This window comes from Schistocerca americana, chromosome 2 (assembly GCF_021461395.2).
Source record: "Schistocerca americana isolate TAMUIC-IGC-003095 chromosome 2, iqSchAmer2.1, whole genome shotgun sequence".
Lineage (NCBI taxonomy): Eukaryota > Metazoa > Arthropoda > Insecta > Orthoptera > Acrididae > Schistocerca > Schistocerca americana.
This window is the reverse complement of record NC_060120.1, coordinates 382,350,196-382,366,978: the sequence shown is the minus strand read 5'-3', so window position 1 is coordinate 382,366,978 and position 16,783 is coordinate 382,350,196. Positions and strand designations below refer to the sequence as shown.

At 40.6% G+C, this 16,783-nt stretch overlaps 1 protein-coding gene across 1 annotated transcript in view; it reads right to left on the bottom strand.

Annotated features, from left to right (window-relative positions):
- LOC124594038 (proline-rich protein 2-like) overlaps nt 1–15,037 on the bottom strand; it is a 100,574-nt gene extending 85,537 nt beyond the window's left edge. The window contains exon 1 of the mRNA XM_047132389.1: nt 15,022–15,037. Coding sequence (XP_046988345.1) covers nt 15,022–15,037 — 16 coding nt within the window. The remainder of the gene's footprint in view (nt 1–15,021) is intronic.
- Between the last annotated feature and the right edge of the window lie 1,746 nt (nt 15,038–16,783).

The window sequence follows — 16,783 nt, the reverse complement described above, 5'->3', positions numbered from 1 at the left end:
CTGGAACCGAGCGACCGCTACGGTGGCAGGTTCGAATCCTGCCTCGGGCATGGATGTGTGTGATGTCTTTAGGTTAGTTAGGTTTAATTAGTTCTAAGTTCTAGGCGACTGATGACCTCAGAAGTTAAATCACATAGTTCTCAGAGCCATTTGAACCATTGTTGCTCTCTGCGATGCATGAAGATTTTCTTGTAGTGTTAGGCATTTCTATGAAACTATTAAGCGGACTACACAAACTTCTGACGAAGGCTGCAGCTCTTCCTCGAATCATTCCAATTTCTTCCGGTAATGCCACATATCAGGAGACAGTCACATAAATTTATTTTCTTTATTGTAACGTATTACACGTAATGCGTTTCGAAATGCTGTAGAAGACGTTTCTTCCTCAAATAATGGAGCATCTACAGAACATAATTTTCCAACAGTACGACGCTTGTAACGGTACAGTCTTCCCGTCCAGCTAGGTTTCTATGCGTTGGTTTTTCTGTGCTGTGCAGAAGGGGTGCCGCGAGCGCCTAACTGTGGAACTTTCAGATCAACCACACCGTAAGTTCTCGGAAATGACCTCTATGAACCTCAAATCACTGCTGTAGGTGGGTTTTGCGCGAGCAGCAGAAAACCTAACCGTCCTGCCAGAGATAGGGTAGCGAACGCAGCGCACCAAATGGTGCCTCCAAAAATCACAGAACAGGGATAATTTGAGTAATACATTAATAATGAAAACTAACTTTTAGAAGAGAGAAATAGTAGGTCACACAGACAGCTTTGAACGAGACAAGAAAACAAGAATTTAATGTAAGAAAACATTAAAAAGTAATAGCAAAATTTAAAAAATGTATAACACTGCAACAGAGCAGCTCGAAATTAATACTCTATTTATCTTTGCAATATCGATTTTATTTAAGAGTATAAATGTATAGATTTGATTATTTCATTGCCTACGATAATTATTTGAAATTCTGTAACATAGATTTGTTACAAATCATTTGAAATCAAGTTAGTAAAGGATTGCAGTAAAAACGCTGGCAATGTCAGGGACCTTGTATTATGTATAATCCAAAGTCATTGTTAAGAGCATAGTAATAACATGCACTAAGATGCAAGCGCCTGCAGTCAGAGATAGTTGCAAGCTAATTGTGGTTGAGCACAGGTGTAAGGTGGCTGTGCTGGCGTGCACAACTAAAGGCATTGTCGATGTGGGTCCAAATTGTGGCAAGGCAGTCTGAATTTACTGGCGGGCAGTTACATAGATAAATGGGTCACAGTACAATATTCAGTCAAGGAGAACCGGAAAAATGGATTATTGGAAAATGACTACTGTGTGCCCAAAGTTAATACAAATTGCTCGTTACTGGAGAAGAGCCTCTTACCAATTACTGTTGCCCCAAAAGTATTAAATTGCCCCAACTTTAGCTTCACCACAAAGTAATAATGTGCCGTTTTAGCAGTGTGGTATTGTAAATTTCAACTTCACCGCAATGTAATACTGCGGCATTTTAGCAGTATAGTATGGTAAAAGACTTGTCGAAGAAACAATGTTTGCAAACATTATGGCGCTTTCTGGTAAGCAATAAATAGCATTCAGTGTTGATTATTTTGCCAAATCAACCTAAAAAAACTTGAATGTCCTAGTCAGTAAAACTTAATTGTTCGCTACTTCATGAAAAGAGGAGCAGTAATAAGTGAGTGAAGTAATTAATTCATTGTAGTATATTAACTTTATTCTATAATTATTTCAGTGAGAAGTTCAGAGCATATTAAAAGTAACTGAAAAATACTGGCGAAGTGTAATGATATGATTAACAAAAGTGATTGTAACTTACGTGTTCTATAAAAATGTTGTGTAATGTTCGCTCTCATAATTTCGGTGTTGTCTAAATTGATTGCAGCTGCTTTGTGAAATCATGTTGGTTTAGTTGTTGTGAAGCCTGGTATGGGATATTGATTGATCATAGCGACAGTCAACATTATTGTGAATAACATTGCTCAGTCTATACAGCTTTACGTATTGCTAGTAATTAATTAGTACTGGTTTTCAATGGTTCTAAAGTGTTCATCACAGTGATAACTAAACTTCGTTCATGTCATTACCGCGACATTTTTATCTGAACTTCCACTTATGCATTTACCGTTGCCATCGAAGCGCATTCAGTAATTTTTACGTAAGTACAGTTTCAAACAAACAAACATAAATTCGTAACCTATTCTCAAAAACGAGCTGGAGACGGTATAGCCTGGGGCTAAAAATGTTGGGATACCTCCTAATATCGTGTCGGACATCATTTTGCTCGCCGCAGTGCAGCAGTTCGACGTGGCATGGACACAAGAAGTCATTGGAATGCCTCTGCAGAAATACTTAGTCTTGTTTGCAGAGTAAAATTTTCACTCTGCAGCGGAGTGTGCGCTGATATAAAACTTCCTGGCAGATTAAATCTGTGTGCCGGACCGAGACTCTAACTCGGGACCTTTGCCTTTCGCGGGCAAGTGCTCTACCACTTGCCTTCGAAAGGAATAGGTCCCGAGCTCGAGTCTCGGTCCAGCGGACAGTTTTAATCTGCGAGGAAGTTTCATACTGTGTCTTGCTACCTCTATAGCCGTCTATAACTGCGAAAGTGTTTGCCGGTGCAGGATTTTGTGGACGAACTGTCCCATAAATGTTCGATTAGATTCATGTCAGGCGATCTGGGACGCCAAATCATTCGCTCGAAATGACCGGAATGTTCTTCAAACCAATCGCGAAAAATGTTAGGCCGGTGACATGGCGCACTGTCAAACATAAAAATACCATCGTTGTTTTGAACTATGAAGTCCATGAATGGCTTCAAAACGGTCTCCAAGTAGTAGAACATCCAGAGGACATAGTCCCGCCCATAACATTGTGAAGCCACCGCCTTGTACCGTGCCTTGTTGACAACTTGGATACGTGGCTTCGTGGGGTCTACGTCAGACTCGAAGCCAACTGAAATCGGGACTTCTCTGACCAGGCCACGGTTTTCCAAATAGCTAAGGTAGAACCAATACGATCACGAGCCTAGGAGAGACGCTGCAGGTGATGGCGTACTGTTAGCAAAAGCATTCACCTCGGTCGTCAGTTTCCATAGGCCACTAAAGCCAAATTTCGCCGCACTGTCCTAACTGATACGTTCGACGCACGTCTCACATTGATTTATGCAGTTACTTATCTCAGTGCTGCTTGTCTGTTAGCACTGACAACTACATGCAAACGCCACTGCTGCCGGTCGTGAAGTGAAGGCTTTCAGCCACTGCTTGTCCATGGTGAAAGGTAATGCCTGAAATTTGGTATTCTGGTCACACTCTTGACACTGTGGATCTCGGAATATTGAGTTCCTTAACGATTTCCGAAACGGAATACCCCTGCGTCTAGCTTCAATAACCGTGCCTCATTCAAAGTCTCATAATTCCCGGCATGCGGCCATAATCACATCGGACACCTTTTCACATGAATCACCTGAGTACAAATGACAGCCCCGCCAATGCACTGTCCTTTTATACCTTGTGTACGCGATACTACCGCAATCTATATAAACGCCTATCGCTCTCCCATGTCTTCTTTCAGCAATTAATATTTCAGTATTTTATAGTCACGTAACTAATTAGAAGCTTGACTAACTACACACAAGTAATTAACTTGATTTCTCAATTTGTTTTTGATCGTTATGATGAAGTACACTACTGGCCATTAAAATTGTTACACCAAGGAGAAATGCTGATGATAAACGGGTATTCATTGGACAAATACATTATAATAAAACTGACATGTGATTACATTTTCACGCAATTTGGGTGCATAGATCCTGAGAAATCAGTACCCAGAACAACCACCTCTGGCCGTAATAACGGCCTTGATACGCCAGGGCATTGAGTCAAACAGAGCTTGGATGGCGCGTACAGGTACAGCTACCCATGCAGCTTCAACACGATACCACAGTTCATCAAGAGTTGTAACTGGCGTATTGTGACGAGCCAGTTGTTCGGCCACCATTGAGCAGACGTTTTCAGTTGGTGAGAGATCTGGAGAATGTGCTGGCCAGGGCCGCAGTCGAATATTTTCTGTATCCAGAAAGGCCAGTACAGGACCTGCAACACGCGGTCGTGCATTATCCTGCTGAAATGTAGTTTTTCGCAGGGATCGAATGATGAGTAGGGCCACGGGTCGTAACACATCTGAAATGTAACGTCCACTGTTCAAAGTGCCGTCAATGCGAACAAGAGCTGCCAGAGACATGTAACCAATGGCACCCCATACCATCACGCCAGGTGATACGCTAGTATGGCGATGACGAATACACGCTTCCAACGTGCGTTCACCGCGATGTCGCCAAACACGAATGCGACCATCATGATGCTGTATGCAGAACCTGGATTCATCCGACAAAATGACGTTTTGCCATTCGTGCACCCAGGTTCGTCGTTGAGTACACCATCCCAGGCGCTCATGTCTGTGATACAGTGTCATGGGTAACCGCAGCCATGGTCTCCGAGCTGATAGTCCATGCTGCTGCAAACGTCGTCGAACTGTTCGTGCAGATGGTTGTTGACTTGCAAACGTCCCCATCTGTTGACTCAGGGATCGAGGCGTGGCTGCACGATCCTTTACAGCCATGCGGATAAGACGCCTGTCATCTCGACTGCTAGTGATACGAGGCCGTCGGGATCCAGCACGGAGTTCGGTACTACCCTCCTGAACCCAATGATTCCATATTCTGATAACAGTCATTGGATCTCGACCAACGCGAGCAGCAATGTCACGATACGATAAACCGCAATCGCGATAGGTTACAATCCGACCTCTATCAAAGTCGGAACGTGATGGTACGCATTTCTCCTCCTTACACGAAGTATCACAACAACGTTTCACCAGGCAACGCCTCTCAACTGCTGTTTGTGTATGAGAAATCGGTTGGAAACTTTCCTCATGTCAGCGCGTTGTAGGTGTCGCCACCGGCGCCAACCTTGTGTGAATGCTCTGAAAAGCTAATCATTTGCATATCATAGCACCTTCTTCCTGTCGGTTAAATTTCGCGTCTGTAGCGCGTCATCTTCGTGGTGTAGCAATTTTAATGGCCAGTAGTGTATAATTGTCTGTGCTTTAAAGATCAGGAGTAGACTCGGCGCAATCCTTTTGATCAAATTATCTTTCGGAAAAGACGCCTTTTCTGAAAGATACAGAACATTAGATCATATTTGTCATTAATGTACCGGAGCGTGTTGGTCGGGTATAGGGGCATGGGCGTGATGTGGTTGGTAGCACTACGCACCGGTTGGGTATAACTAAACTGACGGTGTTCTGGGAACTGCAGTGCGGGTTATATACATTACTGGGCGCTGAAACATTGTAGGTACGTTCATTAATAGTGCCATCGTGGAATATACTGAGAAACGTAAGTTCCAATTTCTGCCATCGGGTAAAAATATGGCCCTGTAAGCAGTGGTAATGTGGCATGGGCGCAGAAAAATGGGTAGAACGATCAAATACATGATGACGGTGGCTCTGGCGCTTTTATTATGATACGGTAAGAACAAGTTAAAACATGTGTTCAATATGGTCTCCCGACTCAGCAACGTACTGCATCCGTAACACAACGTGACCGACAGTTTCTCGCAGCATACCCGGTGTAAGCAGAGCGATATGTCATTGTACGCTATACTTCAGATAAGGAAGAGCCCGTACACAGCCCTGATAGACACTGTCCTTCAAATATCCACACAACCAGAATTCACATGCCCTTAGGTTGAGGGATCTGAGAGGCCATACATCTTGAAATTGCCTACCGATGATGCGGCTTGTAATATCATTGGGATTTCCGTAGTATGAAAGCTGTGAGTACCCTTGGAAAGCCATTCACCTATCTGTATATTAAATGATCAACCTATGAGATGAGACATATTCTTTGAAAGACATTTGTTTTATATAATTCACGTAACTGTAAAGATGCGCATCTAGCGCGGACGCTAATACATCGATTGCGCACTCAAAGAAACATTTTAACAGAAGCTGAACTGACGTTCCGCTTCGATCTAAATAAAAGATTACAGTAAAAAACGTTTGTAGATCTTCAGATTTTAATGTACTTCTGCTTGTAATGTGAAAACGTAAAAGAAGGTCGACTTTAAGCTGGAAAAGTGAGCGGTCTTGCCAGCGTGCAGACAACATTATTAATTAATAAAATTCAAGTAATTTATGTTCGAAACTGTAAATCGGCAAGTTATTGTTATGAAGGTGTTCAACAGTGCAAGAATTGTCTTTAACGAAGGAGAAAAGTAATGACTGTAATTTGTGACAAAAACGTAAACCAAGGAGACAGCACAGGGCAGGCTGAAATCTGATCGCACCATACAGTTAGAAAAGTACTTATGTAAGCTATATTGTTTATAAATAAGCCCTAATTTGCTAGTGAGAATTGTTTGAACATATTTAGTGTTTACCAGATTTCTTATTCTTTTCTTTTCCTTTATACTTTTTTAACCTCCATGCCATATTATTTTTATAAATTTCAAACAGTCTTTACTACAGCAGAGACTACTGCGGCATCCTGGTCGTGTACAGAAGGGCGCCCCTTGTCTTCTATACAACTCATAGCTGCCCCATTTATTAATGATTTCATTTGCAAATGCAATTTTTTTTACTGTTCATTGTTAAAGGTCCCTTAGGTAATTATAAAATTCATACAGATTACGTAAAGAAATCCGGGTTGTTCTTTTCCAAATAATGGAAGTCTTTGCGTAATCAAAAAACTAGCCTCCTTCTGACAACGATCAGGAGCCGACCAGAAGACGGACGTCTTCGACCGCTTTCGTGTCTCCTGTGGCAAAGCTGTGCCAAACTGGGAACACGACATTCTAGTATGAAACACAGATTTAAATTGAAAGAATTGAAATATATTTAACCTAATAATTTTTTTATCATACTAGATGTGGCGCCCGAACAGGGACTTGATAAAAATTTTTTAATCTGTTCTGTTATTGTTTCATGACATCATCCGGTGGACATCGGGAAGCCGTAAAGGAAGTACTGAACGAAACCGAGGAAGCATTAAAAAAAATCGAAAAATAACAAAAGTGCGCAAAACGACTGATGTAAGTAAGGTTTTCATTACGCATAAAATCTCGCGTCTTGTATAAAAAAAACTGATTTCCAGAATTTCTTTCCTTACTGCTTCATTTTATCCTATCGCTGTTATTTCCTTGCAGAGTTGCTTATTTACGTAGTTAGAATTCATTTCTGATCATCTCTTCATGCAAAGTTTATTTGTTAGTATTATCAGCATCTTCATTGTTGCTACGGTTAAGAACACAAGATGGTTGCCATAATAGCAGGATTCAGTGTCTAGTAGGTGTTTGTCACTTATTTTCAAAGTTGGGTGCCATCTTGTCTTCTACCCGGTATAGCTCTGCAATTGTCACCTACCGTGGTGTGACGTTTGACTATCAGCGTGCGCATCTGAGAGTTGACGATCGGCGTGCCGCGAAATATTTCTTTGAGCAGTTACGTCACAAACTTGAAAATAAACATGGTAGATAACAAAGGAAAACCGACAAACAGTGTGGATGACGGTGATGACACGGTTGTCAAGTCATATCCACTACGTTCGCGAACGGGAACAGGCAGACCCGATTCGCGAATGGAGAGAACGGTAGACGATGATGGTGTGCGTGACATATCGTCACAGCAATCATCGTCACAGCAAACGGGAGAAAATTCGATGGTTGACATGATGAGAATTTTTTTTCAAGAAAGAGAACAGGAGAAACTGGAAAGGGAAGCTTATAAATTACAAGAACAACGTGATAGAGAACAGGAGAAACGGGAACGGGAAGCTTATAAATTACAAAAACAACGAGATAGACAAGAAAGGGAACAAAAAGAAAGGGAAAAGGAACGGGAGACAGAGCGAAAATGGTTTGACCTGAATACCAAGATTGGTACAATAAAAAATAGGTTAGATAGTATTGATGCCAACTTAGAGGCAAGAATAGGGACAGTCACGGTGGAATATATCGCGGAATTAAGTACTAAAGTTAATGACAGGATAGAAGGTGTTCTGCAGAAGGTAGATGCATGTGAGAGCACAATAGGTAACGTGCGCAAAGACATCAAAGTACAAATAGAAAGTTGCCAGGCAGTTACAACCGAAGTTTCAAAAAAGTCCGGTGAGGTCGGAGCTAAAGTAAATAAGCTTGCAGACAATGACATCACTCTGCAAGGCCAGTCAATGACCTGACACAGGCGCTATCCGAAATTAACATTGAAAAAGAGGGTGAATGATGCTGCAGCAAACGTACGTTCCACGATAGGAAAAGAATTTGTAGAATGGGTCGAGACTAAGGAACAGTACATAGAAAACAAGGTTCAACACGACTTAAAAGAAGCCGTTAAGTCGGCCACAGTTGAAGTTTTAGCTGCTCCAGGTACATCAGGAGATACGATTCTCACTGAATTAGGAGAGATTCGTAGAGTTTTTTACCGAGATCTTCCCGAGTGGAAACGACACCTCACTGAGGAAATCGAGCAGTTGAAACAACAAGTCAATGATTTTCCTAATGACAATAGAAGTGAGTATTCACACTTGCTTTCTTCAGAACATGAACACAATAATAATCCCGTGTCTCGTGTAAAATTCTCTCCACTTGTACATGGTTACAGCAGTAAGAACCCGTTAGTACGCAACCAGAATGATCAAGTAACTCTTGTCGAGCTCATGATAGAAGAAAGCGTTCTCAAGCACCGCGTGTTCCAGCCTTTTCTGCCAGAGAAACGCAACATCCACCCAATGGTTTTTCTGAAGTCATTTAATGGTGTTTTTCCTGAGAGCTGGGATGACAAGCAACGTATGCGCTTTGTAGTAGGTTACATTCAAGGAGAGGGTTCTGTCTGGGGAACAGAAGTAATTGACAGATGTAATAATTACGCTGACTTCGAAAAGCTATTTCTGAGCAAATTCTGGAGTTCAGGTATACAACAACGCCTTAGAAAGGAAGTATATAATGCTGAACCGTTTAACACGAGGAGTGCTGGTCTCCGTAGGTACTTCGAGAAATACCAGCGAAAAATACAATGTTGGGACACGCCCATTTCCACGAAGGACGTAATTATGATCCTTAAGTCAAAGCTCCCGGTATCAATCAGGGAGAAGTTAGTAAATGTCAGTGACGACGACACGGAGGCTTTTCTGTCAGTACTTGACAACCTTGACATGATTCAAGAAGACGTGCGTGCTAGTGCGCGGAGTAATTGTAATCTTGGCCTGCACACTACACAGCCGCACGGTGTAGGCGCAGACTCAGGTCTGTTATACCAACCCAACAACAGTAAAGAACACGACGTTCCGTGTGATAATAACAACTACTATCGCCGTAACGGGAAGCAGAAACATAAATTCCAGGTACCACCCCATATACCAGACAACACAACAGCAATACGGGAATTCACCAGTTAATTACAATGATCGCTATCACTACAGTAACGATCGCCAAAATAATAATAATTTCAATGGAAAAGGACGTTGGATTAACACCAACAGTAAACAGCAGTATGGTAACCAGCCGAGATTCCAGCACTGTTCTCAAGGGAGAAATGCTCCAGATCCTTCCAAGCAATACAAACAACAGTATGCTCCGAACTTTAGGAATAGTCCTCCACCTTTTACTAACTATCAAAGTCAAAATCATGAACCTCAAAATTCTCGCATCTATTATGCCCGAGCAAACCCGCCAACACACACCATCTCGACTGAAATTCCGGCAAATAGCTCGCAACTTAGGTGGAATACGGAAGCAAACTTCGTACCGAGCGTACCGCCCGGTACTTCAAAAGTAATTGTGAGCGAAATTCAATCTAATGAACATGCGGAAAACTAAAAGCAGCTTCTTTTTCTTACCTCCTTGGGGAAGCTGCGGAACATGTTGGGAGCGATTTCATTAGAGGGCAAATCAACCTTATACGATATATGACTGTGACTTACGAGATGTCTTGCTGAAGGAGAATGACGTTTTGAATGGTGAGGATTTATGGGAAAATCAGGTTCAGGCATCCACTATGATTCATATTCATGATGTACCACTTGTCGCTATAATAGATACTGGTGCCAATATCAATATTTTGTCTTTATGTGTATATAAGAAAGTGTGTTCTGTAACAAAAGTTCTGTCATTGCCAGTACAAAGGCGTACCGTATCCGGAACTGTAGGCTCTCTAGTTCAAAAGGTGACGTTACAAATTCATGTACCAGTGAGATTTGCATCAGACACCGTACCATGTACTTTTCTAGTTGTTAAAAAATCTGTCAGTACTTTGCCTCCTAGGAATGGAGTTTCTACGTAAGAATCGTGTCATCATAGATTTGTATGTGCTCTCAGATGAAGTGAAAAGAGTATAGTGATTCGTCTTATGAGGACCAAAGTTAAGTTGTCCAGCCAAGAGCATAAAGTAAAGCTCCGCAAGCTCACATCTCGGCAACAATATTTCAATTATTTAGATGAGTCAGGAGATGCGGACGAAGACTTTGACTTATTACTGACACATGAAGAATTACTGACGAAGGCTAATGAATCTGAAGGATTAGGTGACCGACAAAGAAAGGAACTATACAACCTGTTGACACAATTTATCAATGTGTTTTCTAAAAAACCGGGAATCATAGCCAACTATGTATTCGACATGAAGGTTAAGCCCCACAGCACCTACTGTAAAACCACCTATGCAGTTCCGCAATCCCGCAAGGAAGCAGTACGACAGGAAATCCGCAAAATGTTAAACTGGAAAATAATTGAGCCCTCTGACTCTCCATATTCGAGCCCATTATTGTCTATATTTAAACAGGACGGAAGTGTTAGGCTTGTTCTAGACGCTAGGAACATCAACAAAATTATTGTTCCTGTGTGTACCCGACCGGAAGCATTGGAGGGGCAACTGCAAAGGTTTTATGGTATCAAATTTCTAACCTCCATCGACCTTCGAAGTAGCTACTGGCAGGTAAAGTTGTCGCCCTCTTCAAGGAAGTACACGGCCTTTATCTTTGCGGGTCGGTCATATCAATTTCGTGTCGTACCCTTTTGCTTGAATATTAGTTCAGGTGTCTTTATTGCCGCACTTGAACATGTCTTAGGTCATGATTTACTGGACAAAATAACTGTCTATGTCGATGATATCTTAGTAGCCTCGACTTCATGGGAGGAACATCTTGACTTGATTCGGAAAATCTTCGTGAGGTTTGCTAACTTTGGCGTTACTGCCAATTTACAGAAATCAAAGTTTGTAAAAAAGGAAGTAAAATTCCTTGCTCATATTATCTCTTCTGAGGGAATCTCTCCCGATCCTAACAAACTGTCTGCAATAAGGAACTTCCCTGTGCCCTGCACCAAAAGACAATTAAAAGGGTTTCTAGGGTTAATGTCTTTCTTTCGTCGCTTTATACCAAATCAATCCATGAACAGTCCAGTGTTGCACAGTCTATTAAAGAAAAACGTTCATTGGGTATGGACCTTTGAATGTCAGCAAGCCTTTGACAAAATCAAACAAGCTCTTCTGAATAGCAATATCCTCAGTCATCCGGATATGAACTCCGAATTCTGCATTTCTTGCGACGCCTCATTTCAAGGCTTGGGCGCTTGTCTGTTCCAGCTGAAGAAAACTGGAGATAAAGAAGAGATTAGGATAGTTAGTTTCACCAGTCGTGTGCTGACGGAGTGCGAGAGATCGTACTCTGTTACAGAGTTAGAAGGATTGGCAGTTGTATGGGCGTTCCACCGTTTTAATTATTACATTTATGGCCATCCGATCAAAGTGTATTCCGACCATCAAGCTCTTAGCTTTCTCCTTTCGTGTAAGCTCTATCATCCGAGGCTTCCTCGTTGGTGCCTATTTCTACAGGAGTACAATTTCGAAATTGTTTACGTGAAAGGCAAGAACAACATCGTTGCAGATGCACTGTCACGCATGCCGGAAGGTATACCGGAGCCTACGGAACTTGTAGAACAGATTACCAATTACAAGATACTCCTTATGAAAGATCCCTTGAATCGTAGTTATTTTCTACGTCTTTTCCGACAGATGGGTACTCTGCAAGAAAGTGACCGTAAATGGAAGAGAGTCAAACAGCTTCTACAAGACAACCCCAATCATCGTTTGTCGAAATTTTATAAATCACACAATGGTGTTTTATTTCATCGTACATCTATGTTGACGGAGCAATGGTGTGTTGTATTCCTGAGGAGTACGTTGAATATCTCATATGGTACACTCACCTATCCTGGGTAAATTATGTCCCCGAGAAGTGTAAAAGAAAGATTTCTGCCTATTGCTACGTACCCAATCTGCATAAGGGAATTCATAAACTGCTAAGCACTTGTTTAATCTGTCAGAAGGCAAAGCCCTTCAATCTTTCGATTGTCATACCTTTGAATCCTATCTACACTGAGCGTCCTAACCAAATAGTCAGTCTCGACTATGCGGGTCCACTTCCTAGAGGAAGAGGAGGTGCTAAGTACCTTGCTGTTTTGCTAGACCTCTTCACTAAGCACGTGCGTTTATACACGATGAAGTCTTCCAGTGCAAAATCTTTAATAAGACGAATAGAAAAGGATTATTTTCCTCGTTTTGGTAAGCCGGAAACCATGTTGTCTGATAATGCTTCAAACTTCGTTGGAAAAGAGTGGAGACAGTTTCTTGCCAATAATGGTATTAGACAGATTTTAATCTCAAGATTTAGACCGCAAAGTAACCCGACAGAACGAGTCTTCTAAGAATTTAATCGTTTTATTCGCACCTATGTACCGAACCAGCAAACACGGTGGGTCGATTTCGTTACTCCATTTGAACAGATTGTAAATAATCTTCCGCACACTTCGACCGGTTTCACACCTTCAGAACTAATCTCCAGGCAAAGGGAAAGCAATGAATGGACTGATCCTATCCCCAAGATAGAAGGTCCAGAAGTCAACCTAGATAATAAGTTAAGACAAGCCCTGATCTCTCTCACAACTCATGCCAATTTAAGAAAAAAGGCATTTGACAGGCATGTCAATAAAGTTCTGTCGTATCGCTTGAACGAGCGTGTTCTTCTGAGGACACACTTCAAACCATCTCTCATCTTACGTAAAAATCGTAAGTGGCAACACCTATACGAAGGACCGTTTGTTACAGTCAGGAAGCCACACATTGGTTGTTACGTATTGGCAGATCCAGTTAGTGGACGAATAAAAGGACTTTACCACCACGTAGACCTAAAGAAGTACCATGAAAAACATTTTAAAAAATATAATTTATTATGTTAAGCTGCAACTTGAGTGCGATCTGTTTAGAAAGTATGTGAGTCAACAGCATGTACATGTATTCTGCAGGTGACGTAATCATTTGAGTGAGGTGGACACAAAGTAATGATGGAGCTTGAAAGATATGAAGTGATTGAAGAAGGTACTCTACGCATTTGGAAAATAAGATTTGCTTTAGTTTTAAGGTAGTTTTAAGTTTCTTGAGCAATAGAATACCGCAGTCGTTGAATTGAGTAAGGGATGTGCCAAAGTGCCACCTGCTGCTTTAGTTTTAAGTTATGGCAAATCTCCTTTTTAACCAAGTACTAAAGGTTTTCTTTAAATTCCTCATTCAGACCCAAATGTCCGTATATGTGAAGTAATAACCTAAGTTAAGCTTTCAAAGGATTGATATTTTAAGTAGCTATAACCACGTACGATGCAAAACTGATACATTGTAATCTGTAGATTACACCGAGTATAAGCAGCAACATATAGTTAGTGTACAAAGAAATGAATAATGGTACTCGCAACTGGAGAGCAACTTTAATTTATTTGTTACTATGAGTCAACCAGTTAAGAAATATGCATTTATAATGATAATTAGGTCCTGTATTGGAGAAACTTAGAGAGACTATTCCTATGTCACGAGTATTATACAGAAACCTTCGATATTAAGAAACCTAGTTGAGGACTGAGATAATCTGTTTATATTCTTCTGCTATGTCCGCATGCCGTGATTTTGAGATACATTTGAAGATGCTTTGGAAGCGGATTTGTGCGACATTTTAATACTGAAGTTATGCCGCGTGGATGACACTAGAAACGGTGGAGCCGAAGAATGAATTTGCTCAACCGATTATTTCACCTATTATCTATCTTCCTATCTTTCATTTCTTTGCACTATCCTATTGTAGTTTTCTTCTTTAGCATTCTTACCTTTCTACCCTACCCGGTAGGGGAAGAAATTTGGAAATTGGTTCAAAAGACTTGACGTGTGTATATTGTGTGTATTGACGATCGTGGCTCGTTGGTTAATGCGTATCTGCAGTTACTTATCGAAACGTGATGTAGATCTGATTTGCTGTGAGCAAAAGCATTCAGGAAATATGAATAATTTTCCCGATTTCTGTTAGATGGAGTTTTGAACGTGAACTGTTCGGCACGCCAAAGAGGGTATATTTTACTGATTATTGATGTAAGCGAGTAAATGAACAAAGAAACTAAAAAAAAACGCTGTTGTAGAACAATAATAAAAGGAAAAGAATAAGATTTAAAATGTATATAAAATCTAACGTGCTTCAGAAGCACCATTCAGAATAGAAAACACGTTTCTCGTTACGTCTTGGACAGTAATAAAAAAAACTATGTATATTTTGTAAATGATACTTTCATGGTAAGTAATTTTAGCATTACCTGTACTACTCTGTAGTATAAAGACACCTAAATGGACACGTATGGATTGATGCGTGTGACTCAGTGACAAAATGATGGACACGTGTGTAAAATAGTAATTTGACATATGTATGGACACGAAAAACTAGTTATCTCTTGTGTGAATCAAAACTGCAATAAACTTACGGACACGAGTGATGTTCCGCGTGTGAAGTAGCATTACAAGTATTCTCACGTTGCAACGACGATACAGTGACTATCAGTCAAAGGATAGACAAGCTATTGTACTCACTGCAATAGGTGACAGTAGTCATTTTCATCGATGACTGTTCATCGTCGCTGGTGCAGTCAATTTACCGTCCAGGTTGACCATGTTACCTTGACGAGCTGCTCCAGTACCCGTGATTCAACAAAATGTACAAGTTATAAAACGATTGGTAGCCACTGAACTATCTGCCACGTGCAGGACGCGGACTGCCAACGCTGTTAAACCGCCAGTTCGTTATCACGTGACTGTGAAGCACTGTGGCAACATTCAATTACTGCTCGCCGGCCCGTACTCAACAATAAGCACTCCTCTCCATAATGGGTGCGAGCGTGCTCCAGATTTGAGATGAAAATGGACATAAAAATAATAAAACGTTGATAAACTACGCACGATTTTAGTATATTTACATTAAAAGGACACTAATGATGACTTTTCCTTAACTATGAAAATTGCTACGGCAATACAAAATACATTGCTTAAGAAAGACCTGTACAAGACGAAACATGTTTTGCTAATATTTGCTAACGAAAGAATATAAAACCTAGACACAAAGTATGAATAATATATAATGTATATGTACATAGTCTATGTAGTAATTTTTATTGTCTTAAATTCTTACTCTATATTCCCTTAGATTAAGACGCTAGTTAATGAGCAAGTCCAAATACAGATTTTTTTTCTGTATTTTCATGAATTGGAATGAGATTAAAACAGCCACCAAACTGACTCATTCGTCATTAAACCAGTCATCAACTTTCCTGATTCCCGACATGACCCGTTAGATCGTCGAGTCAAGAAATATCACTTCCCCCCTTCACATAGTGAAATTCCCAGTGTTTTCCACCAGAATGTGAAAAGGTGATCCCCAGTTTTAGTGCAGTGAAAAGTGAAAGGTGATGAAAGAATTCCCCTGTGAAAATCATCCGAGTTCATGGGAAATACTCCCAACTACAAAGTGAAGAGTGATGTCGCTACGAGAAAGACTGATAAAAGTTTTATGTTCTGTTCACAATTGGCGGAAATGCACCAATACTGTAATAGAATTTTTTTCTTCTTGTCAATATTTATGTATATATGTATCTGTGTGTGTATTTAATTTGTACTTGTATCTATGTTAGTATTTCAATGTTTCAATTGACTGAATGAGAGTAATTCTTGAGAACACGCAAAAAAGGAATCCTTGAACACTTATGATGGCATCATGCAACAACCAAGTTTGTTAATGATCAAGCAACTGTGAGTAGCTTTGACGACTTAGTGTGAAACGTATATAATTCTATGTGCCTTATGTTATGTTTGTTTTGCTCCCTACAAGGAGAGATCCTCAAATACTTCATTCACTAAGTACGTGAATCCAATAATATTACGACTGCGCGTGATTCGTAACGATCTTTCAGAATCATTACTCCTCACGCGGGAAGCGATGTAATATTATTGGGATTTCCGTAGTATGAAAGCTGTGAGTACCCTTGGAAAGCCATTCACCTATCTGTATATTAAATGATCAACCTATGAGATGAGACCTATTCTTTGAAAGACATTTGTTTTATATAATTTACGTAACTGTAAAGATGCGCATCTATCGCGGACGCTAATACATCGATTGCGCACTCAAAGAAACATTTTAACAGAAGCTGAACTGACGTTCCGCTTCGATCTAAATAAAAGATGACAGTAAAAAACTCTCGTAGATCTTCAGATTTTAATGTACTTCTGCTTGTAATGTGAAAACGTAAAAGAAGGTCGACTTTAAGCTGGAAAAGTGAACGGTCTTGCCAGCGTGCAGACAACATTATTAATTAATAAAATTCAAGTAATTTATGTTCGAAACTGTAAATCGGCAAGTTATTG